Consider the following 23,456-nt stretch of genomic DNA (forward strand, 5'->3'; position numbering starts at 1 on the left):
CTCGAGCCTTTCTCGGCCACAGCTGAGGCCTAGCGGAGAAGAGGGCTGGGAAGAACCTGACCAGAATCCTGTTAAGGAGCAAATCTCTATCCCAACCCAAAGCTGAGTTTCCTAATTCTGTTTGGGTCCCCAACCTAACAAGATTAAAAATCTGGGGACGCCTGGGTGGCTCAGTTGGTTAAGCAGCTGCCTTCGGCTCAGGTCATGATCCCAGCATCCTGGGATCGAGTCCCACATCGGGCTCCTTGCTCAGCGGGGAGTCTGCTTCTCCCTCTGCCTCTGCCTGCCATTCTGTCTGCCTGTGCTCGCTCTCTCCCCCTCTCTCTCTCTGATAAATAAATAAAATCTTAAAAAAAAAAAGATTAAAAATCTGAAAGCTATGGCCCTTTACAACAGCAAAAAATGAGTCTGTATACAACATATTACATAGAATTTCAACTTTCCCTCCCCACCCCCAGCCTGTTTGCACACCCCAGGTAACCATCCCCTGCCTAGAGGCAGATTAGTGCATCCTAGGCACCATGCCTAAAATGTGCGCAGTGGCCATTATGACCTGCCTTGAGTTATTGACCTTAACATATGGCTAGCCACAGTGTACCTTGGGGATCAACTAATAGTATAGTTCTCTTATTTAACTGATGAAATGTCAAGAAGAAAAGGCAAAGCTAAGCCCCGACTGATTTAATCAATAAAGATAGGACAAGCCACTTTCAGGTTTGGACATATGACGGCTTACGAAGTGAAAGGAAAAAGAGGCAAAGGTCCCAGTTCCCCGTGAAGCCTGTCCCACACATTCAAAAGGACGACACTGAAACTTGCCCACCAGATGAGAGCAATGTGAGTTACAGGGTACCCCGTGGCTGACGCGTTCCTTCTAGACGGCAGCCAGAGGCATTTCTACTCTGTGACTCTTGTCGGGGTGGTGGTAACCAAAAGCCAGCACTTCATCAGAACCTAGGAGGTGAAGAGAAACTGTTTCATGACAACCTCCCAAGGGAGATTAGGAAGGCGAATGGGAGATCCCTTATAGCGGCTCCTTACGGAACATTCTCTCATATTCCAGGAAGATGGCAGAGTGTTCTGCCAAAACTCCTAAGCTATGGCTCGAGTCATCAAGGGTATGGATGTGTACGGGGCTGCTCCGCGATTCTCCGCTGACCTTTACATATCCAGATATGAGAGAGAATTCTCGGGGCTGGGACCACCCCACCAGATAAACAGTCCAGTTCTACTGATAGGAGCTCATCCCAAATTTCTCCCTTATTTACCAACTACCATTCTAGAACCTTCCTGAACCCTGACAGCAGGACCCTGAGGAGTTGTCACCTCATAGTCATAACCGTTATCGGCAACATCTGTTAATGCCCAAGAGTGGCAAACATAGCTGAAGGCAAGGGAAGCACCAGGTTAGAGTCGTTCACCCCGACTCTCCTTGCTGTGTCCATATTCCAATAGGCTTGGTTTTCTAAGAGGCGGGTGTGGGAAGAAAAATGGTAGAATGAGAAGAGTTACTTATATGGCTGGGGTCCCCCACAGCTTATCCAGGCCTCTGGAGAGGATGGAAGGGGATCTGTACAGGCTGTGTGCCAGGCCGGGCCAGCACTGGTACCCCTCGCTCTGTGCCCCCACATTTCCTTTACCACTGGATTGTCTAGCGGGTGGTCCAGACATATTTGTCAGGCTTCTTTGGCTTTGCGTGCCAGAGTCACTAGGCCTTGTTTGGGGGCCCAGTCTTGAATGGTAGATGGATTACTGTGCCCTGGTGCAATGGTGTACCCAGGTGTCTATAGGGTCCCTTCAGGGGCATCACAGGTCCCCTCTGTTTGCTGATTCCACCAATGTCCATCCAAGGAAACCTTCAGCCACGGGCATCCACTGGGGTCTTGGACAGAGGCTATGGGTCTTGTGTGATCTTCCGCCATATTGTTTCTTCCCAGAGAGTCTGAGATGTGTTCATTCAGGCATTCCACTGCTAAGCATCAGCGCGCACTGTCAGGAATCAAGGGAAAATGTAGCAAGATGCATTTGGGGAAGGCTTTTCCAGAATAAGTAGCACAGCTCACAGCTCTGCATGTTGAACAGTGAGGGTTCTCTTTTCCATGGATGGTTGTAAGCAGTTTTCTTTGGGACCACATAGCAGCAACAGCCCAGTATCCCCCATAGCTCTCAACTTAGCTCATCTGTCCGTGAACCATGCTCAGTCTTTGTCAAGGATCTCAGTGTGGTGAGGCCCCCAGGAAGTCTTAGGGGCTGGCCTAGACCCTGCAAGTGAATCAACACATCTGGAGGACAACTGACCACTGAATGGCTGGTAGATGACTTCCCCAGAGGAACTGCTGCCATCCGTCTATTAGGGGATGCTTGTTAGGCCATGGCCACCTCGTTGGGGTTCTCATTTCTGACCCATCTCATGAGAGGGACACCAGATCGAGCCACACTTTGCTGTGTGGAACTCCATGTGCACTAGCTCTTGGCAACAAGCCAGTGACAGTCTCTCATGTGGGGTATTCCTGGAGCTGATGTCAGGCGAGGGCCAGGTTCCAAACCCTAGAGAACCAGCTTCCCATGGCCACATCATTTTGCTGCAGAACTCAGTAGTCACTGACCTGTGTGACTTGAATGGTGCATGAGGATTGACCCAAGTAGAATGGTAGTCTGTACTGTTGCATTATTTTGTGTTAAAAAAAAAATCAGTTCATTCATTCATTCATTCATTTTAATGACCTCTACATCCAATGCAGGGCTCAAACTCATGACCCTGAGATCAAGCGTCACAGGCTTTTCCCACTGAGCCAGCTAGGCACCCCCAGATTGTTTTCTTAAGCATCATGTTTGTCTGTACCAGTTCTTTGATCGAGACAGTGATCTTTCCTTCTACCCCTTCCCTTTCCCTGGAATCCTGTACTACTTTATTGATAACACATGACTGAGCTGAGTCCACTGGGTCCACTCAACCCACTAACACACACTAATGTGTGTTAGTGTGGGGAAGCACACTAACACTGTGCTTCCCCATTGGGAACATCCATTACAGTGCAGAGAAGTGTTAAATGTCCTGAACACATCTATTCCCATGACACATTCAGTAGTATCCATTACAACCCCCCGAGTGTATATTGGCTCAAAAAAGGCTCACCCATGATGATTGTTGATTTTCTGTGTCATCTTGGCTAGGTTATGATATTTGGGGAGTCTAGTCTAGGTATTTCCATGAAGGTGATTACCATTTAAATCAGTACCCCTTGAGTAGAGCAGTTACCCTCTCTAATGTGGGTTGGTGGGCCTCATCAAATCGGTGGATGGCCTTAAGTGAAAAGACTTAATGTCCCTAGAAGAAGGAGATCTGCCTCCAGGCTGCCTTCAGACTCAAGACTACAACATCAGCTCCTGCTGGAATCTCCAGCCTTCTGGCCTGCCCTATAAATTTGAGACTTGCTACCCCCCCACAACTGCATGAGCCAATTCCTTAAAATAAATCTCCCTCTAGATATACATATACCCCTGTGGTTTTGTTTCTCTAAAGAGGCCTGATTAACATACCCACAAAATTACACCAGTCTGTCGTCCCATCTGAGAGTCACTTCCAAATCCAGCTGAAGTAATTTTTCAGCCATGCCCTTGGGTATTTCTCAGCATCCTAATGACTTGTGCCCAGAGGCCAAAAACTGAAAAATTCTGACAACCTTGGTTGCCATCAAGTCCCGAACACATTTTAGCCAGTGAGTGCATAAGGACCCTGGTCCTCCTCAGGGAAGGAGGGACTTGGGCCTCTGCCCTAGTTGTGTTTGTTCTTGAAGGGCCTAAGGTCTGGGAAGAGGGGCAGAGTGGAGGGGCAGAGGCCCCAGTCTGCACCGCTCCAAACCACACAGACCTCAGCAAAGGTGCAGACCACACAGACCTCTTGACCCTCCTTCTGTTGGTCCACAGTCAGTGCCGATGGTGACTGGCGATTCTCCCCTCCTACAACCTGGGTCTTTCAGTTCTGGTAGTGAGAGAGAATTTCCTTCCTGGGCAAACTGTCAGTCTCCAGTTTGGCGACGTAGGTCAGATGGTCCAGATGGTCCTACATCCTGGATGCCTGTATTCCTCTGTTGTCCCCATGAGTTCATTGTGCGAGGGTCACCATAACAAAGGACAACAAGCCGAGCAGCTTAACAGAGATGTACTGTCTCGTGGTTTCTGGAGGCCAGAAGCCCCGAACCAAGGTATTGGCAGGTTAGGTTCCTTCTGAGGGCTGTGCAGGGAGGAGCTTTTCCAGATCTTTTCTCTTGCCTGGTAGAATGCCTGTCTTCACGTTCGCTTGCCGGTCTCCCTGTATGCATGTGCGTCTGCATCCAAATATCCTTTTCTTAGAACATCACTTATATTCGATTGGGCCCACCCTACTATTCGCTGGATTACTTCTTTATTCTATTTTAAAATAAGGTCACATTCTGAGGTACTGGGTGAATTTGCAGGGAGGGCACATTTCAATTCACAACACGCCCCTCTCCCTGCTTAGCCTGAGGGGGTTAACCTTACTCTCAATCTAGGCTTCCATTCTGGGAAGTTGGTTGCCCAGAGACGAATAGTTTCCCAGCATCTGTCTTTGGGGTGCAGGAGCAGATTTAACTGTCCCCTAAAGCCCGATGGTGCCCATTGAACAAACAGTTGGATCTCAGCATAACTGACTAGCTCTGATCATCTGGGCACTCATGTTTTCCACTATAAATCCAGCTGTGGTTACAACGTCCCTACGAGAAGTTATGGCTTCCTCCCTTGTCATCCCTGGGTGCTTATCAGATGGTGGTTTCGTTACGGATGGAAGGACCCAGTGCAACAAGCCATGATCCGTCCTCCTCTGTCTTTCCCTCAACAGCTGAGGCATTTGTGCTCGTGGCTGGAGTGTCTAAGGAGCATGGGGTCCATTATTAAGTGACATGTTGATTTCCATTCCTTCTCATCTGGTGGAACTGGTGTGGTTTTCTTTTCTTTTCTTTTCTTTTTTTTTTTTTTTTAAGATTTTATTTATTTGTCAGAGAGAGAAAGAGAGGACAAGCAGTAGGAGCAGCAGGTAGAGGGAGAAGCTGTCTCCCTGCTGAGCAAGGAGCCCGATGTGGGACTATATTCCAGGATCCTGGGATCATGATTAGACCTGAGCCAAAGGCAGATGCTTAACGGACTGAGCCACCCACGTGTCGCTGGTGTGGTTTTCTCATCTGCTGTCTGAAGTGACCAGACTTCAGGGTCTCATTAGGCTTTTGCCCAAATCTTTCCAGAATTTTCCTTTCCTGTTCATTGTAAGAGGGGACTTCAGTGTATCTCTGAGCAACTGAGTACCCTTGATAACAAGGCACATTTTACCTGTAGCCACAGCCAGCTGTCCCACGGAAACAGTGTTGCTTTCCTTGGTGATCCAGAAGAGTAAGGAACAACTGTGGAGTGCTTTTTAACCATTTTTTGAGGCCCTTTCCCCTTTTGCTCTAAAAACCAGCACAACTCACCAGGGCTCTCAGAGACCATGGTCAAAGACCCTTGTCACCTTGTCACCTTGTCACTAAACAAGTCCACTGGGTCTGTGGCTGTCTACCAGGATCCTCTTACAGACTTTGCTAGCTGGCCTGTGGGTTCTCACTGTCTTTCTCCTAAAAGGATTCTGTGACTTCATCAGCTTTGACGAGGAGGGTTTAAAAACCCCACGTAAGTCAACCTGTCAGAAGCAATGGGCTGACACCCCCCCCCCCCCCAGTGCTATGTGGTTCTTTTTTACAGGGGCAACTTTTTTTTTTTTTTTTAAAGATTTTTATTTATTTATTTGACACCAGAGAGAGAGAGAGAGAAAGCACAAGCAGGGGGAGTGGCAGGCGGAGGGAGAAAGAGAAGCAGGCTCCCTGATGAGCAAGGATCCAGGTTCCTGGCCTGAGCCTAAGGCAGATGCCTAACCAACTGAGCCACCTAGGCGTCGTGCAGGTGCAACTTTTCTATCAGGAATATACTGCTTTTTAGTTGGCAAAAGACGGCCGTTTTTCTCTGGCTGCCAGAGAGATTCCATGCTACCCTACCAACATTGTTTCCAAAAGTACTTGGCAAATGGACTCTGAATCTTACCGGTCATTCCTTCTGAGACCTACAGCTTGCCAACCAAGCAAGCTTGGTTATACAATGAGAAGTTGAGACATCAGGGGAATGTTCCTGACACTTGAGGAACACTGTCAGGGAGACGTCTCAATACCGGCCGCTCATTTTACAACAGTTTGTAGGAGGAGTCGACTCATGGACCTCTCCCGGAATCACTTTCCCTTTTGTTCTTGTTTGGCTGCCATTCGTGTTCCAAACCATCAGTCGCTTTGTTGTTGTTTTTGATTATTTATTTATTTATTTGACAGAGATCACAAGTAGGCAGAGAGGCGGGGAGGGGGGTGGGTGTGGGGAGCAGGCTCCCTGCTGAGCAGAGAGCCCAACGTGGGGCTCAATCCCAGGACTCTGGGATCATGATCTGAGTCGAAGGCAGAGGCTTAACCCACTGAGCCACTCAGTCCCCCCCCCACCCTGCCCTGCCGAATCAGTAGCTTTTTATAGAGATTCAGACCAAAGGGTTTAGCTCTGGTGCTTCAGGAAGTGGGCAGGGGCTGGAAGGTCAGGGGAAAAGGAGCAGTGCAGGGGGACAGCTCCAACGGAAGGACAGCTTTGGAGTTAATTTCAATTTTCAGTGGCCTATTTATTTATTTATTTGCGAGAGCCCGAGAATGAGCGAGAACGAGTGGGAGGGGGGTGCGAAGGGAGACAGAGGTAGAGAACTCAAGCAAACTCCCTGTTGAGCCTGGACCCCACCCTGGGGCTCCATCCCATGACCCGTGAGATCATGACCTGAGCCGCAAGGTCAGCTGACTGAGCCACCACAGCACCTTTTCAGTGGCCTTTTATTTACAGGATGGAGAGGGTGGTGGGAAGACCCATGCTGCTCTGCCTTCTCTCTCCTGTTCTGGCCCATGCCATCCGCCAGTGGGAGGACACTTCCCCGCCCGCCCCCCAAATGCACTTATGTTCCTAGATCTTGGGTTTTGCTTTATCTCCATACCTGACCTTGTGGTCCCTATTCTCTAAAAGGGTATTGTAATTTTACCAGTCCTATGTTGGGCACCAGCTGTGTCCAGTTCACACATTAGACTAGGCAAGGCCAAGACGTAACCAATTTTTCCAGTAAAGATTTCGACAGTTCATTACTTACAGTAGGAGTGAAAAGAATAAGCCAAAGGTGGCAGCTCCCCAATGTCGTCATCCCACGCACGCAAAAGGATGGCCCAGAAACAAAAGGGATGGATGACGGAGTGTGAATTGCAGCGTACCCTATGGTGGGGGGGCCCCTTTCTCCATTGCAGCTTGGGGGGTGTATACTCTGTGGCTCATTCCTGAGGGGGGCGGGGCAGAAAATACACCGCTCAGCAGAGCCCAGAGAAGAAGCTGTCCGTCTCCTGACAGCCTTCCAGGGGACATGGGGGAGCAGGTGCTGGGTGGCCTCGTGGTGGCTCCTGGTTGGCCTCCTGTCCTCCGGTGTCCCGGGAGGGTCACAGCTTGTTCAGCCCCGAAGACCCAGAGAAGGCTGACTTCTAGCCTTTGTGTGTATGGGTACACACAAGGTCAGGAGGGTGCCACAGTGAAGCTGTCATCCAACAAATTGACAAAGCCTGTTAGTGTTGGGGCTGGAACTGGAACAAAGCCTCCCACCAGGCGGTCCCTGATCCCGGCACTGATCTTGCCAGCTGTGAATGAGGGAAAAACACATGACAGCAACAGGCACTTTTTGCTGTAAAAATTACTCTTGTTTTTTGGGAGAAAAAATCACATGAATGCGAGTTGTGTGCTAATTATTTATGAGTGCATACCACCTGTAGGAGAAAATGTCATTTCGATGTGGCTGATGTAATTTGTAGGCTACTCAACAATATTCTGCACATATATATATGTGTTTATTGTAGAGAAATCAGAAGATATAAAGACACAGAAAGAAGAAAATCCAAAGCGTCCATGATCCCCAAACCCTGCACAGGTCACAGTGCCTTGCACACGTAGGTGCTGGATAAACATTTGTGAAATGAACACATAAATACACACCTGATCTTAGTGATAAGTAAGCATTACCCCGTTTGCTTATCCTTGGTGAATAGATTTCCACACCTTCCCCGACGTGTCATCAAATATATATATACATATGTGTGTGTTAAATATATATATATATATATTTAAAGATTTTACTTACTTATTTGACAGAGAGAGATCACAAGTAGACAGAGAGGCAGGCAGAGAGAGAAGGGGAAGCAGGCTTCCTGCTGAGCAGAGAGCCTGATGTGGGGCTCGATCCCAGGACCCTGAGATCATGACCTGAGCGGAAGGCAGAGGCTTAACCCACTGAGCCACCCAGGTGCCCATATATATATATATACACATATATAAACAACATATGGTAAGCCTTCATTTTATATATGTATATATGTATATATATAAAATGAAGGCTTACCATATGTTGTTTTTTGCAACCTGCCCTTTATTAGAAATAAATATGGGGGCTCCTGGGTGGCTCAGTTGGTTAAGCGACTGCCTTCGGCTCAGGTAATGATCTCAGTCAGGGTCTTGGGATCGAGCCCCGTGTGGTGGGGCTTCCGGCTCAGTGAAGGGTCTACTTCTCTCTCTCCCTCTGCTCCTCCTCCATGCTCATGCTGTCTCAAATAAGTTTTTTTGTTTAATCTAAAAGTAAATAAATATGCATACCTTTCTATATCAACAAACACTTCTACAATAATTTTTAATGGCTAAATAGTGTTCTGTTGTATGGCTTCACCAGAATTTGCCGAACCTTACCGTTATATATTTATATATGTAAAGCTTTCACAAATATACCTATCACTAAATATCATGCCTGTCCTGATTTCATTCCACAGAATAAAGCCCTAAAATGGAATGGTTGTGCAAAAGATTTTGTTCAGAGGTTTGATATGTATGGCCTGCCAAATTATCACAGGAAAGTTGCAAACACAGGGGTTTTGCACAACAAAGGGCCCTCTCAGAGACTCTGTTGCTGTGTTCTTTCTGGAACAAACCAACCCACAAATACCCATCAAAGCTTAATCCTTTGTTCTGGGTTAGGAGCTGACAGCAGAAAGGAAAAGGTTGGTCTGGTTCTCTTTCCTCCTTGATCTACAAGAGAGAAAACCTTGGACCCAAAGAAGAACCAACTCAAGCGAACATTCCTTAGCCTCTTTTCTGTTCTCTCTTTTCTGAGGGGCTACTCTTTTTAAAAAAAAATTTTTTTTTTTTTTAATTTATTTGACAGAGAGACAGAGAGAGAAGGAACACAAGCAGGGGGAGTGAGCGAGGGAGAAGCAGGCTGTGCACCAAGTAGGGAGCCCGATGTGGGGCTCAATTCCAGGACCCTGGGATCATGAGCCAAGCTGAAGTCAGACGCTTAACAACTGAGCCACCCCATCAGGGGCTGTTTTTTTGTTCACAACAAGTTCTTGCTGAGGCTCTGGAAGCTTTGGGCGACCTAGGGCTTGAGTTCATGACCCTGAGCTCAAGACCCGAGCTGAAATCAAGGCAGTGACTTCACCTGCTGAGCCATCCAGGTGCCCTTGGAGGTTTTAAATATCACCAACTTCTAGGCTTTTTGTTTTGTTTTGTTTTAGGGGACATTCACATAATACAATTAATCATCTGAGAGTGTCTATTAAGTGGCATTTAGTGTATTCTCAATGTTATGAAACCACTACCTCGCCCTAATGTCAAAACTTTTTCAGTTCCCCCGAAAAACACCCGTCCCAGTTCATCTCACCTCATTCCTCTCTCCTACTACCCCCTTGATAATTATTAATCTCCTTTCTGTCTCTATGGATTTGCTTATCCAGATAAGTCATATAAAAAGGATCATGCAGGAGCAACTGTGTGGCTTTGTTGGTTAAGTGACTGACTCTTGATCTCAGCTCAGGTCTTGGTTGATCACAGGGTCCTGAGTTCAAGCCCTGCACTGGGCTCCATGCCAGTGTGGCACTTACTTGAAAAAAAAAAAAAGGATCATACAGTAAATGGCCGATTGTGTCTAACTTCTTCCATTTAACACGTTTTTAAGATTCACCCAAGTTGTGGCATGTATCCTACTTTATTCCTTTTTATGTGACATAGTATTCCATTGTATGTGTGGACCACAGTTTGCTTATCCACTCATCAACTGATGACATTCGGGTTGTTTCCACCTTTCAACTATTACGAATAATGCCGCTATAAACGTTCGTGTCCAAGTCTTTGTGTAGCATGTTTTCATCTCTCTTGGGCATATACTGAACAGTTGAATTGCTGGATCATATGGTAATTCAATGTTTACGTTTTTGGAGACCTGCCAAATGATTTTCCATAGCATCTGCACCATTTTTACAATTCCAGTGTACAAGGGTTTTACTTGCTCCATATCCTCACCAAAAACTCATTATTTTCTGGGTTTTTTTGGATTAAGGCCATCCTAGTGAGTGTGAAATGGTATCTTATTGTGGCATTGATTGGTATTTCCTTAATGACCAATGGTGCTGATGTGCTTTTTGGCCCTTTGTATGTCTTCTTTGGAGAAATGTCAAGTCCTTTGATCATTTTTAAATCACTGTCTTTAAAGACTTCTTTGTATATTCTGGATATCAAATGCCCATCATATGATCTGCAAATATTTCCTCCCATTCTGTTTATTGTCTTTTCACATTCTTGATAATATCTGTGGATGTGCAAATATTTTAAATTTTTATGAAGTCCTATTCATCTTTTTTTTTCTTTTATTGCTCATGCTTTTAGTGTCAAATTAAATAATCTGTCGCCAGATCCAAGGTCATGAAGATTTGCCTCTATGCTTTGTTCTAAGACTTTTATAATTTTAGCTCTTATATTTAGGTTGTTGACCCATTTTAAGTTAATTTCTTTATAGCAAGTGAAATAGGAGACCCACTTCATTTTTTAGGACTTGGTTTTCTAGTTGTTCCAGCATCATTTGTTGAGGAAGCTTTTTTTTCTCTCTACTGAATGGTTTTGGCAAGCTTCACAAAAATCCATTCACCATAGATGTGGACTGTCAGTTCTTGTCCATTAGTGTATATGTGTATTCTTGTGCTACTACCACACTGTTTTGATTATTGTAGCTTTGTAGTAAGTTTTAAAATTAGGAAGTGTAGTGCTCGCTTCGGCAGCACATATACTAAAATTGGAAAGATAAAATTAGGAAGTGTAACTCTTCCAACTTTTTTTCTCTTTCTCAATATTTTATTGGCTAGTCAGGGTCTTTTGCAGTTCCATGTGAATTTTAGGATTGATTTTTTTTTTTAAAGATTTTATTTATTTATTTGCCAGAGAGAGAGAAAGCACAACTGGGTGGTGGGGGGGAGCAGCAGGCAGAGGGGGAGGCAAGCTGAGGGAGAATCAGGCTCCCTGCTGACCAAGATGTGGGACTGGATCCCAGGACCCTGGGATCATGACCTGAGCCGAAGGCAGATGCTTAACCGATTGAGCCACTCAGGTGACCCAGGATTGATTTTTCCATTTCTACAGAAAGGGTCATTGGCATTTTGGTGAAGATTGAATTGCATCTGTAGACTTTGGGGAGTATGCCATCTTAACAATATTAAGTCTCCCTATCCATGAACATGGGCTATCTTTCCATTTTATTTAGTTCTTTAATTTATTCCAGCAATGTTTTGTAGTTTTCAGTGTACAAGTGTTTCATCTCCTTGGCTAAATTTATTCCTACATATTTTATTCTTTTGGATGCTCTGTATTAGTCTTCTCTGGCTGCTATAACAAAATATGACAGATAATAATAAGACACCAAAACATGAGCGTCTTTTTTTTTTTTTTTTTTTTTTTTTAAAACATGAGCGTCTTAAACAATATAAATTTATTTTCTCACAGTTCTGGAGGCTGGAAGTCTGAGATCAGGGTGCCAGCATCATTGGTTTCTGGCTCTCTTTCTGGCTTGTAGACAGCCACCTTTTCCCTGTGTCCTCACATGGCCTTTCTTGGTGTCTACGTGCAGAGAGAGAGAGAGAATGCTCTCTGATGTCTCTTCTTATGTTGTCTCTTCTAATCCTATTGGATCAGGGACTCACTCTTATTTAATCTTAATTACTTGTTTAATCTTACTTCCTTAGAGGCTCCATCTCTAAATTCAGCTAGGTCTTCACCATATAAACTCCCCCAAACATAAATGTTCAGTCCAGAATGGACCCAATTGTAAAGGGAATCATTTTCTTAATTTCCTTTCAAATTACTCTTCCAGGCTTTTACCGCTAGTGACCACTCCTTTGGAGCCACTGGTATCAGTTTCCTGTGAATCTCCTTCCCCACCTCCTTTCTGTCTGTCTTTGTTTCTGTCTGCAGCCTGCATTGTCTGCAACTTTTCTCCACCTGATTCACTGACAACTATTAAATATTAAGTGTCTAAAATGGGTCTAGTGATAATGTCAGACAGTACGGGAAGCAATAACAAAGTATGACATGGTTCCTACCCTTGAAGATTTTCAATCTAGTTGAGGAGACAAGATGTAACTAGGGAGCAATTTATAAGCAACTCCAGTGTGTGGCTCATGCACTAAGATGTAAACTCTCTAAGGGGAGATGGCCTGCTGTGCTCACAGTTGTATCCTCAGTGCCGAGATCAGTATAGGAGAACAGGATATGAGCTCAGTAAATGAATGTTGAGTGAATTCATCGTTCTCCCCCTTCAGAATCTCACTTGGTGGAAACTACCCCTCCCATTCATCTTGGAAGATGATCCCTAGGGGACTGTGTTCTGCAAAGTGGCACTTGGACAGGATCTATCTGAGAACCTTGGGGCTTTATAACTGGCTCAGGTTACAGCCTAATGGTAGGTTCACAGATAGTGCACACTCTTTGAGCAAGTATTCTGGTGTCTTTCTAAAATAAGTGCTTACAGAAATAGATCCTGGTTAAGTTCCACTGAGTAAACTGAGAAGAGGAATACGAAGGAAGAGGGAAGAAAGCATAGCCTGTGGAAAGGGGAGATGTCTCAGAAATCTGCAAACTCAAAGCCAGGAAGAGGTGCTGGAGGCTTTGGATTCCAGAGAAGAAGCCAGTCCCCAAGGAAATGGTTATAGCTCTAATCTTTTAAAACATGACCCCCTCCATTCCAAGATCATGGTTTAAAATCTGAAAAACAAATTACAGTATAAAGAAGGAAGCAACCTATCTATAAACCATGGCTCAGAGATAACCACTATGTGCATTTTTATACAACTGTTGCATGTGATTGAATTTGAACTTACCACAAGGAAAAGAAACCGAACTCCAGATAAGTATTTTTTTTTTCAAAATGAGGTTTTGTTTCTTAAAAAGAGTCCTCTAAAATTAAAGAATTAGAAATTAAAAATTTTAAATTTTAAGAATTAAAAATAAAAATAAAAGGTTGGGGTTACAAAACAACAACAAATAAACAAACCAACAATAACAATGATAAAAAGTTGGGGGGTTTTGTGGATGATTTTGCCCCCCTGGGGACATTTTGGCCATGTCCGGAAATGTTTTTGATTGTCACAGGTGGAGGGCAGAGAGATGCTCATGGGCAAAGGCCAAGGATACTGCTAAACCTCGTACAATACACACGACAATTTTAACTCAACCAAGAATCATTCAGCCCCAAATGTCAGTGGTTCAGTGAGGACCCCTGATTTATTGTGTAGTTATGTTGGTTTTAAATAGTACCTATTTTTAAAGGCTCTAAGTTTGTTTCTGGTCAGTAAGTCACAGTCACTTTCCTCAGGGGTCAGTTTTCTCAAGTGGTGGAGAGCATGACCTCCATCTAAGTGGTCTGAGTTTGAATTCTGACTCTTCTACTTCCCAGTAATGTGACCTTGGTCAACCTCCTTGGGCCTAAGTTCCCTCATCTACAAAACTGTGGTAATGTTGGGGCGCCTGGGTGGCTCAGTGGGTTGGGCCTCTGCCTTCGGTTCAGGTCATGATCTCAGGGTTCTGGGATCGAGTCCCACATTGGGCTCTCTGCTCAGCAGGGGGCCTGCTTCCCTTCCTCTCTCTCTCTGCCTGCCTCTCTGCCTACTTGTGATTTCTCTCTGTCAAATAAATAAATAAAAATCTTAAAAAAAAAAAAAAAACTATGGTAATGTTACACCCCTCTCCTACAGTTGTAGTGAAGACGGAATTTTTTTTTTTAAGATTTTATTTATTTATTTGACAAAGAGAGACACAGAGATAGAGGGAACACAAGCAGGGGGAAAGGGAGAGGAAGAGGCAAGCTTCCCGCTGAGCAGGGAGCCCAATGCAGGGCTCGATCCCAGGATCCTGGGATCATTACCTTAGTCTAAGGCAGATGCTCAATGACTGAGCCACCCAGGCGCCCAGGACTGAATTTCTAAAATAAGTCAAGTGCTTGGAATAGTGTCTGGTTTATGCTAAGCTCCATGGAAATATTTATTATGATTATCATTATTATTATGCCATTAGTATCTTAAATAAACCAACTGGAAATGAATTAAAATTTACATTTAGGATAATTCTCCTAAGGAATTCAGTACAGAAAAACAGACATATAAGGACTTACAACTTACTTTTTAGAGACAGAGAAGGGGTGAGAGTGCAGAGGGAGAAAAGAGAAAGAATCCTAAGCGGGATCCACACCCATTGCAGAGCCCGGCATGGGCCTTGATCCCATAACCCTGAGATTATGACCTGAGTCAAATCAAGAGTTGGAACTTAACCAACTGGGCCACCCAGGTGCCCCCATAAAAGTACTGCTTAAAAAAATGGAACCTTTATGAGAAATAAACCAAGCGAACAAAGCTAGGGCCCGCTTAAAAATCTAAGGAGTGTATTCATGAATCGAGAGGTTTAGTAAGTCTTTCCTGCTTTCTGGAATTACCTGATGAACAGCAGGTGACTCATTATTTCACAAAACACTTTCTTTTTTTTCCCTTTAGATTAAAAATAATTTGAATTCATTCTCGTAGTTCAAAACCCAAAACAATATGACAAGATATACTTTGTGCCGTCTTGCCTCCCACTACCATCCCCTCCACCAGCCCATAGCTAATCACTTCCGTTAGTTTCTTTCTAAAAGCGAATGTAAATGCTGTGTATTCTTATTTGGCCCACCTTTCTTAGACAGAAGATACCATACTTTTCCATTTAACTGCCTGCTTCGGTTATCTATCAGTCTTCCCACATTATAGTCTATCTTTCCATATTACTACACAAGGAGCTGCTCATCCTCTTTTAAGGTGACATAGTATTCTGTTATGTAGACATCCCATACTTTGTTTATAAATATTAGTGTATTGTCCTCAATGTAGATTTGTGTCATTTTAGACTCCCACCAGCAATGTATGGATATGCCTGTTTTTCTCCAAGAATCACTGTAGTTTCCAGACAGTCATCTGTTCCAAACCAGACCAGCAGGCATTACTGGGACGTAGAAGTAGGAAACAAAACTAAAAAGGTGTTGGGGGTTTGTCAAGATTGTTCTCCTAGGAACTGACAGAATCAGCTGTTAGTTCAGGGTGGATTCTGGGTAACTGAGTAATATATTGAAGGCAATCGAGTCACATGGGTCCTGGGAGAATCTGGTTTTCAACGTCAATAGTAGAACCCAGGAAGATGGCTGTTTTTCTGAACCACGAGTTGGGCGAAGTTTCCTTCTATAATTTGAAGGAAAGATCACCTCTCTATAATTTTAACACATCTTCTACAGAAATGCTTTGGTCTACTTTTTGTACCAGGGAGATTCTGATCCTCTTAACATCTTTTCAGTAACAGACTATGAAGGATGAAGTACCTGGGAAAACTCTATGTTTCATATTCTTTAAGTCTGTAAGTGTAACTTTGCCAGTAAATTTAGCCTCAGTATTTGTGGATTCTTCTTAAGTTTTACCCCCTACACCCAAAATATATTTATTTCCCCCCTCATTTTCAGCGACTATAAAAACATTATACTCATGTCAATTTCATACATGCTATGGGTATCAATTGTCAAGTGCTTTAGAAATTCTAAGATAAAATATTTGAAAATTATGTTACCTAACACAGCTAATAAATTTTTTTATTTAAAAAAAATTCATGGGGCACCTGGGTGGCTTAGTCATTGAGCGTCTGCCTTCAGCTTAGGTCATGATTCCAGGGTCCTGTTATCTAGCCCTGCTTTGGGCTCTCTGCTTGGCAGGAAACCTGCGTCTCCCTCTCTCACTCCTCCTACTTGTGTTCCCTCTCTCACTGTGTCTCTCTCTGTCAAATAAATAAATAATAAAAATCTCGTTAAAAATTTTTAAAAACTAAAAAAAGAAATAAAAATAAAAACAATTCATACCAGAGTGCCTGGGTGGCATAGTCGGTTAAGCATCTGACCGTTGGTTTTGGCTCAGGTCATGATCTCGGGGTGCTGGGATCGAGCCCCCTCATGGAGCTCTGAGCCCAGCATGGAGTCTGCCTGAGATTCTCTCTCTCTCCCTTTCTCCATCGGCCCCTCCCACTTGTATTGTCCCTCTCTTTCTCTAAATAAATAAATAAATTCCTTAAAAATAAATAAAAATAAATTTAAAAATTTATACTACATAGTGTATTTCCTATTTGAATCTTGGTTTTCTCATTCAGCTTCTTGTTTTTCCTGGAGTTTCTATTGTGGGTTTTTTTTTCTTATTGATTATATGAGATATTTATCTTTATCTCATTGACAGCAAGCTGCATTCTATTTAAATGCTTAGGCATTCCACTGTACCTCACTAAAGGGTTCAATTTTTCTAAAACCTCAGACCCCAAATATCTGTACCTCAAAACAGACCCCAGTTTGCCACATATCCCATTTTTCTAAAATTTCATTTCTCCAAGGACTTCGACTGCCCCAGTTCTGCCAGCTACTCATTGCTCTCAGTATTCTAACTCCTGTGTACCCATGTTTTCAGTGTTCTTTGAGAACCACAGGCCATCCTAGTGTCTGCCTCCTATACAATGCGCTTTTGCCCAGCCCACTTACCCTGGTGTGACTATCAGATACTCCCTGATCCCATCTCCTCTCTAGTAAATGCCTGCCTGGATAGGCCATGGTTATTCAGCTTTGGTTGAACCCCACAGGTGCTGAACAAGGCCAAGTATGGTCCAATGTGGGTAACCCGCGTAGGGCCTCAGACCCATGTGAACCTGGCCAGTGCCCCCCTCCTGGAGCGAGTGATGCGGCAAGAGGGCAAGTACCCAGTACGGAACGACATGGAACTATGGAAGGAGCACCGAGACCAGCAGGGCCTGGCCTATGGGCCCTTCACCACGTGAGCTGGGGCCTGAAGGGACTGGTACAAGGCCTCAGAGGGCCAGGCCCAAGGACAGTGGCATTGGGAAGCCAGTGGATAACGGGTAGAGTGGGCTCTCCCTGCATCCTCTGAGCCTGATACTCAGTCTAAAAAGTTGTGGTTGGGATGGCTGAAGCCCAGGGACCGTTCGTTATCTTTTCCACTAGTATATTGTGGACAAAGGAATAATTTCACCTTCCTTGGCCTTCTGTTTCTCTTATGTAAAATGGGAAGTTTGGAGTGGAATATCTCCAAGCTATCTCTAGGACATTTCAGGCTCCATTATTCCACATTATGATTGAAAATATACCAACTTCATCATAATAGGACATTTCTGTATATAGTTGAAAAAAACACCATCACCATACTAGTTAGGAAGGCTGAATTTAACTTTAAAAATATTTCCCAAATTATGTACTATAGGTTTGTTATTGGATATAACTTTCACAGATGCTCTCCATACACAGAGACAGATGTAAGTTTCGGCCTTGAAGTTACACCCAAAAGAGTTAAGGTTATTTTGGCAGTGACAAATTCAAGGATGGGCTGAATATGCCATATACGCAAATGCCAATTGAGATAAAGCATTGAGAATCATTGGTGATGAACCATTCCCAGTGCCACAGGTTGTAACTGGGTATATACAGGGCTTTTTAGAAATTGTTTTTTATTTTAATTCCAGTATAGTTAACATCCAGGGTTCTATTTGTTTCAGATGTACCCTGTAATGATTGAACAATTCTGATTCTACTCAGTGCTCATCAGCATAAGTGTACTCCCCATCACTTCTTTCACCCTAGTTCAGGTTTCTTTTTGCTGTAATATGTAAACAGAGCTTCAGAAATAATGAAAGACTTTTATTTTCCCTAGTTGCTTGACATCTCATGCTTTCGTTATTTCTTAAGGGATTAAAGTCGGTCCTGGTCGTGGTTGCAGTAGCCGCACCAGTAATAATAATAGCTAAGCAGGTGTTTAGAACATGCCTGGCATCAGGCTAGTCTCTTTACATGTATTATTTCATTTTATTCTCACCAGCCCAAGAGAGTGTGATTATCTCCATTTACAAATGGAGAAACTGAAGCCTAGAGAGACTTTTGCATCACTTGCCACTAGTGAGTGGTGGAATCGATCTCTCTGATTCTGGGATTTAAGAACTTAATGCCTTGATACTTTTGGAAAGGAAGCAAACCAGTTGGTGGGTGCATTTCATCTGTCTTTGATGCCTGGATGTTCATTCTCACATTGCATGTTTATTTCTTTTTTGTGGTTCATTCACAGGTGGACAGTTTCAGAACTGCAACAGTTCATGAGCCTTTTATTCAAAGTTATGAAAAGAGAATCGAATGTCTGTCCTTCCAGAGCTCTTTAACTTGATGTCCGGCTTTGAGGGAAGGACTTGGGTCTTGGGTTTTCACCAGGTCAGGTCTTCACTAGAGTTGATGGCTCAGGATTTAGAATTGGAGCTGGACATTATGCATATCCCTATTTATCTATTTATAAGTTTTTCACTCTACAGCCAGTTTCCTAATTATATTATATCATTTATATGTATTTTAAAGTTATTTTGCTAACCAATGAGAAGTTCTTTTTGTTTTAAAATGTATATGTGTGTGTATATATGTGTATGTGTATATATATATATATATATATATATATATATATATACACACACACACATTTTTTAAAAATCTCATTTTATGAAACATTGTTCTCCCAGGAAATATTTTAACAACCACTGAAATGTTCTCATTTAAATTCTGCAAATCTGATTGCTACTATTGGGAGAATTATTTTACTCTTGGAGAAGCACCCACACCCTGAAGTTCCAGTAAATGAGTCTATTCTGGTTTTCATTTCTTTTTCAGCAGCATTTCAGTTGACCTTTCTGCAGCTTTTCCCAACATAATAAAGAAAGCTCCTGGGGTTTGAGGCTCATTTAAATAAATAGCTTTCCAAATTAGAAAAAACCACAATTCTTTCTGTAAGCCTTTTTTAATATCTTTCTTTTCTTTTTAAAAAGATTTTGTTTATTTATTAGACAGAAAGAAAGAGGGAGAGAGAGCAGAAGCAGGGGGAACAGCAGGCAGAGGAGAAGGAGGCTCCCCGCTGAGCAGAGAGCCTGATGTGGGGCTTGAACCCAGGACCCTGGGATCATGACCTGAGCTGAAGGCAGATGCTTAACCCACTGAGCCACCCAGGCACCCATAATATCTCTCTTTTTAAAATACCTTATTGGCTTTTTAATAATTCAAAAGTAGTGCTTATTGTAAAAAGTCCAATAATAAAACATTGTCTTCCTACTGCCCACTCCCATCCCAATCCTTCTAAGTAATCCTGACAGTTTGGTGGGTATTCTCCCCTACTTTATGTGGAAACATGTGAATATACATATGGATCTATAGGGTTTCTTTTCTTCCTCCTAAAATTGGGCCATATTGTACTTACCACTCTGCATCGAGCTTTTAAGCTTTTAAAAAATTGACCCATGCCCAGCTTGCTTAGGAAAGGTAGTAGTTTTGGGGGACAGTTGTGGGTGGGGACAGCCCCTAGACCTGAAGCCCCCCTGTGGGAGGCAGGTTCCCACCCTGATGAGCATCCCTGTCTAATCCGGGTGGGGACCCAACCCCCTACTGGGTGATTGTAGCAAGAAGATTCTGGGGTATCTCCCAGGTGGGTCTCTCTGTCCCTTTGGCTCCACTGAGCCAAGAAGAACATGAAGGTCCAGAATCTGAGCTTCCCAAAACCCTAATTTGCTCCTTCTTTATTCTTCATCCTCCACGCAGAAGGACTGGAGCCATTGCACTTCTTCCTTAATTTCACATACAGAAGATTCTGGAATTATATCATCCTAAGATAATCACAGTCAACATTCATTAAGCATTCTCCATGTGCCAGGCTCTGATCGAAGCCCTGTAATTGACCCTACTAAGATAGGCATGTTTATTATTCTCATTTTACTGAAGGGGAAACTGAGGCACAGAAGTCACCTGCGTAAGGTCACTCAGCCAGTAGTCATCAGACCTGTAATCATCATTTGGCCCCGGGTAGTCTGACTCCAGATGCCCACCTTGACTACTTCCTCGATGCTGTCATGAGACTGCGAAGTTTTGTGATTTGAAGATTCTGGTCTTTGAAGTTCAGTGATTCTATAATTCTAAATCGAGGAGCCCGAGGTCTTCCCAGACTCTGTTGGGGTCACAGGGCGGGGGGAGACGCCCCTGAATCCAGCCTCCATCAGCTACTCACAAGTGTGCGCTTCCTCCATTCCCCACAGGGAAGGACAGCACTGGTACCAGCTGCGCCAGGCTCTGAACCAGCGGATGCTGAAGCCCGGTGAGGCTGCACTCTACGCTGGTGTCGTGAATGAGGTGATCGACGACTTCATGGCCCACCTGAACCGGCTGTTGGCAGAGAGCCCCTCGGGCGACCAGGTGTCTGACATGGCTCACAATTTCTACTACTTTGCTTTGGAAGGTACCCATGTTGGGAGAGGGTCCTGGGAGGAGTCGGAGTCAGGGGTCAGGGGCGGGGCCGCTGGCTAGCGGGCGCCATGACACCGCCTCCCTTCACGTCCTTTGTGCACCACCAGCTATTTGCTACATCCTGTTTGAGAAACGTATTGGCTGCCTGGAGCGCCCCATCCCCCAGGACACGGTGGCCTTTGTCAGATCTGTCGGGCTCATGTTCCAGAACTCAGTCTATGTCACCTTCCTCCCCAAGTGGACCCGTTCCCTGCTCCCTTTCTGGAAGCGCTATCTGGATGGCTGGAACACCATCTTCTCTTTTGGTAAGGAGGCCCGGGAAGGAAGTGGCAGGTGTAGGGGTGAGGAGGAGGAGAGTGAGTTCCAAGGTCTGTGCCAGGACGTTCTGCCTCCTGCTACCAGCTGTCAGAGTGGCTCTTGGTCCTTGGAGATCCTGACTTTTGACCTTGATCGCCTTTGTTCTCCATTGTCCCTGCAGGGAAGAGGCTGATTGATGAGAAACTCAAGGAGATAGAGACTCAGCTGCAGACAAGGGGGCCAGATGAGGTCCAGATATCTGGCTACCTGCACTTTCTGCTGACCAGAGGACAGCTCAGTACTCATGACGCCATGGGCAGCCTGCCTGAGCTGCTCCTGGCTGGCGTAGACACGGTGCGTGAGGGGGGCCAGCGAGGAGACCAGGGGCTCCCAGCTCCTATCCTGAACCAATTCCCCATTACCCTCACCTGAGCCTGACCTTCGTCCCTCCAGGTACCTGCTTCTCTTTCTGTATGCTAGATGTAGAGCTAGATGGAAAACAGGGGGGAGGTCATTCAACCTGGAGGAGGTGGGCAGGGAACTGTCCTTTTGTAAGAGGGACCCCATCGCCTCCTGGAGCCTCTCTTGGCCACCTAGAAGTTTTGTCTCACATCTATTTAAGGTGTAACTTAAGTAGAGAGCTCAACCACAAGCATCTTCTTGGTTGGTCTCTGCTTTCCTTTTGTTGCATGGGGTTGCTGTCTGTTCCAAACTCCTTGTTAGAGCTCGATTCTCCGTCTCATGGGTCCTCACGTGCTGTGGAGTCACGCTCGGCAGGGAGCGTCCTCATGAGCCCCTGTGTCTATTTCCACCATGCTTCTGGCACATTCATTTTACGGTGCATGCCCACTCAGCCTCCTACTACCCTCCTCTCTAGCCTTTTGCCTAGAAATCCCTCCTCACTTCCCCTCTCCCTCTGCCTTCCAGACATCCAACACGATGACGTGGGCCCTGTACCATCTTTCAAAGAACCCAGAGATCCAGGCTGCATTGCATAAGGAAGTGGTGGGCGTGGTGCCAGCCGGACAGGTGCCCCAGCCCAAGGACTTTGCCCACATGCCCTTGCTCAAAGCTGTGCTTAAGGAGACCCTGCGGTAGGCGGTAGTTCCTGGGAGTGCGGGGTCTGCACGAAGGAGGACTCGAGGACAGGAGTCGGGAGCGGGGGCTAGGGGTTGGAACTAGGACCAGGGGCGAGGTGAAAAGAAGGACTTGGGGGACCAGAGGCAAACGTGCACCTTTTTTCCCTGCAGCCTCTACCCTGTGGTCCCCATGAACTCCCGGGTCATCACAGAAAAGGAAATTGAAGTCAATGGCTTCCTCTTCCCCAAGAATGTGAGTGGAGCTGAAGAGCTGGGATTCCCAGGGCTGCCCTGGAGCCCTAAGCTGACGTGCTGCCCGTTCTTGCCCTGCAGACCCAGTTTGTGTTCTGTCACTACGTGGTGTCCCGGGACCCTGACATCTTCCCTGAGCCGGAGAGCTTCCAGCCTTACCGCTGGCTGAGGAAGAGCCAGCCTGCTGCCCTTGGAGTCCAACATCCGTTTGGCTCTGTGCCCTTTGGCTATGGGGTCCGGGCCTGCCTGGGCCGCAGGATTGCAGAGCTGGAGATGCAGCTGCTGCTGTCAAGGGTGAGTGGGGAGAGGCTGGAAGGCCATGTGGGGCCAGGGAGGGCTGGTGGAGACCAGGGCAGGGAGTGGAAGGTTGGCACAGGGAAGGAGCAGGGGAGGGAGGGGAGCGGCTGGAGATCGCAGATTCTCACGCCCAGGCGTGTTCCCTCCCAGCTGATCCAGAAGTACGAGGTGGTCGTGGCCCCTGAGACAGGGGAGGTGAGGAGCATGGCACGCATTGTCCTGGTTCCCAATAAGAAGGTGAGCCTGCGCTTCCAGGAGAGACAGTACTGAGCTGGGCCCATGCCTCCTGGGAGCAGTCCCTTTCTCGATCCCTGGAGCACTTATTCCTAGCCATGGCTGTGTCTCAGGTCAGAAGGTGGAGAAGGTGGAGAAGGTGGCTTCCAGGCACCAGAGGTCGAAGGAACTTAGAGTACTTTCTGTAGGACCCTGAGCTTTTGCCACTTTTATCATTCTGAATGTCTGTCTCTCCGATAAAGAGCCACCCCTGTGTCACATTGCTGTCTTTGGAGAAAATATAGAATAAAGGGACTTTTATTGGTAATTGGAGACCTTTGTCATTCTTTTTGATGACCCAGTGTCTGAGCCCCTTGCTGTGTTGAGGGAACAGCCTCTTCCCACTTAGGGATCTTGTGGGAGGCAGAGCCCTCTCGTGAGAACACCAGTGCTTTCCTGGACCTCATGGAGAGAGCTTTGCTTCACCTGGTGCTGGCTGAAGCCCAGCCTGAGCAGAACTTGCAAAGCGG

The 23,456-nt window shown here is 45.4% G+C and overlaps 1 protein-coding gene across 2 annotated transcripts in view; it reads left to right on the forward strand.

The window, feature by feature from the left end:
* LOC132013556 (sterol 26-hydroxylase, mitochondrial) overlaps nt 1-23,254 on the forward strand; it is a 35,221-nt gene extending 11,967 nt beyond the window's left edge. For both annotated transcript variants that reach the window (XM_059393491.1, XM_059393492.1), the window contains exons 3-10: nt 17,095-17,285; nt 20,581-20,780; nt 20,896-21,093; nt 21,267-21,439; nt 22,013-22,179; nt 22,336-22,417; nt 22,498-22,710; nt 22,864-23,254. In XM_059393491.1, the coding sequence (XP_059249474.1) occupies nt 17,095-17,285; nt 20,581-20,780; nt 20,896-21,093; nt 21,267-21,439; nt 22,013-22,179; nt 22,336-22,417; nt 22,498-22,710; nt 22,864-22,983 (1,344 nt within the window). In that variant the 3' untranslated portion in view covers nt 22,984-23,254. The remainder of the gene's footprint in view (nt 1-17,094; nt 17,286-20,580; nt 20,781-20,895; nt 21,094-21,266; nt 21,440-22,012; nt 22,180-22,335; nt 22,418-22,497; nt 22,711-22,863) is intronic.
* The last annotated feature ends 202 nt before the right edge of the window (nt 23,255-23,456 follow it).

This window comes from Mustela nigripes, chromosome 3 (genome assembly GCF_022355385.1).
Source record: "Mustela nigripes isolate SB6536 chromosome 3, MUSNIG.SB6536, whole genome shotgun sequence".
Taxonomy (NCBI): Eukaryota; Metazoa; Chordata; class Mammalia; order Carnivora; family Mustelidae; genus Mustela; species Mustela nigripes.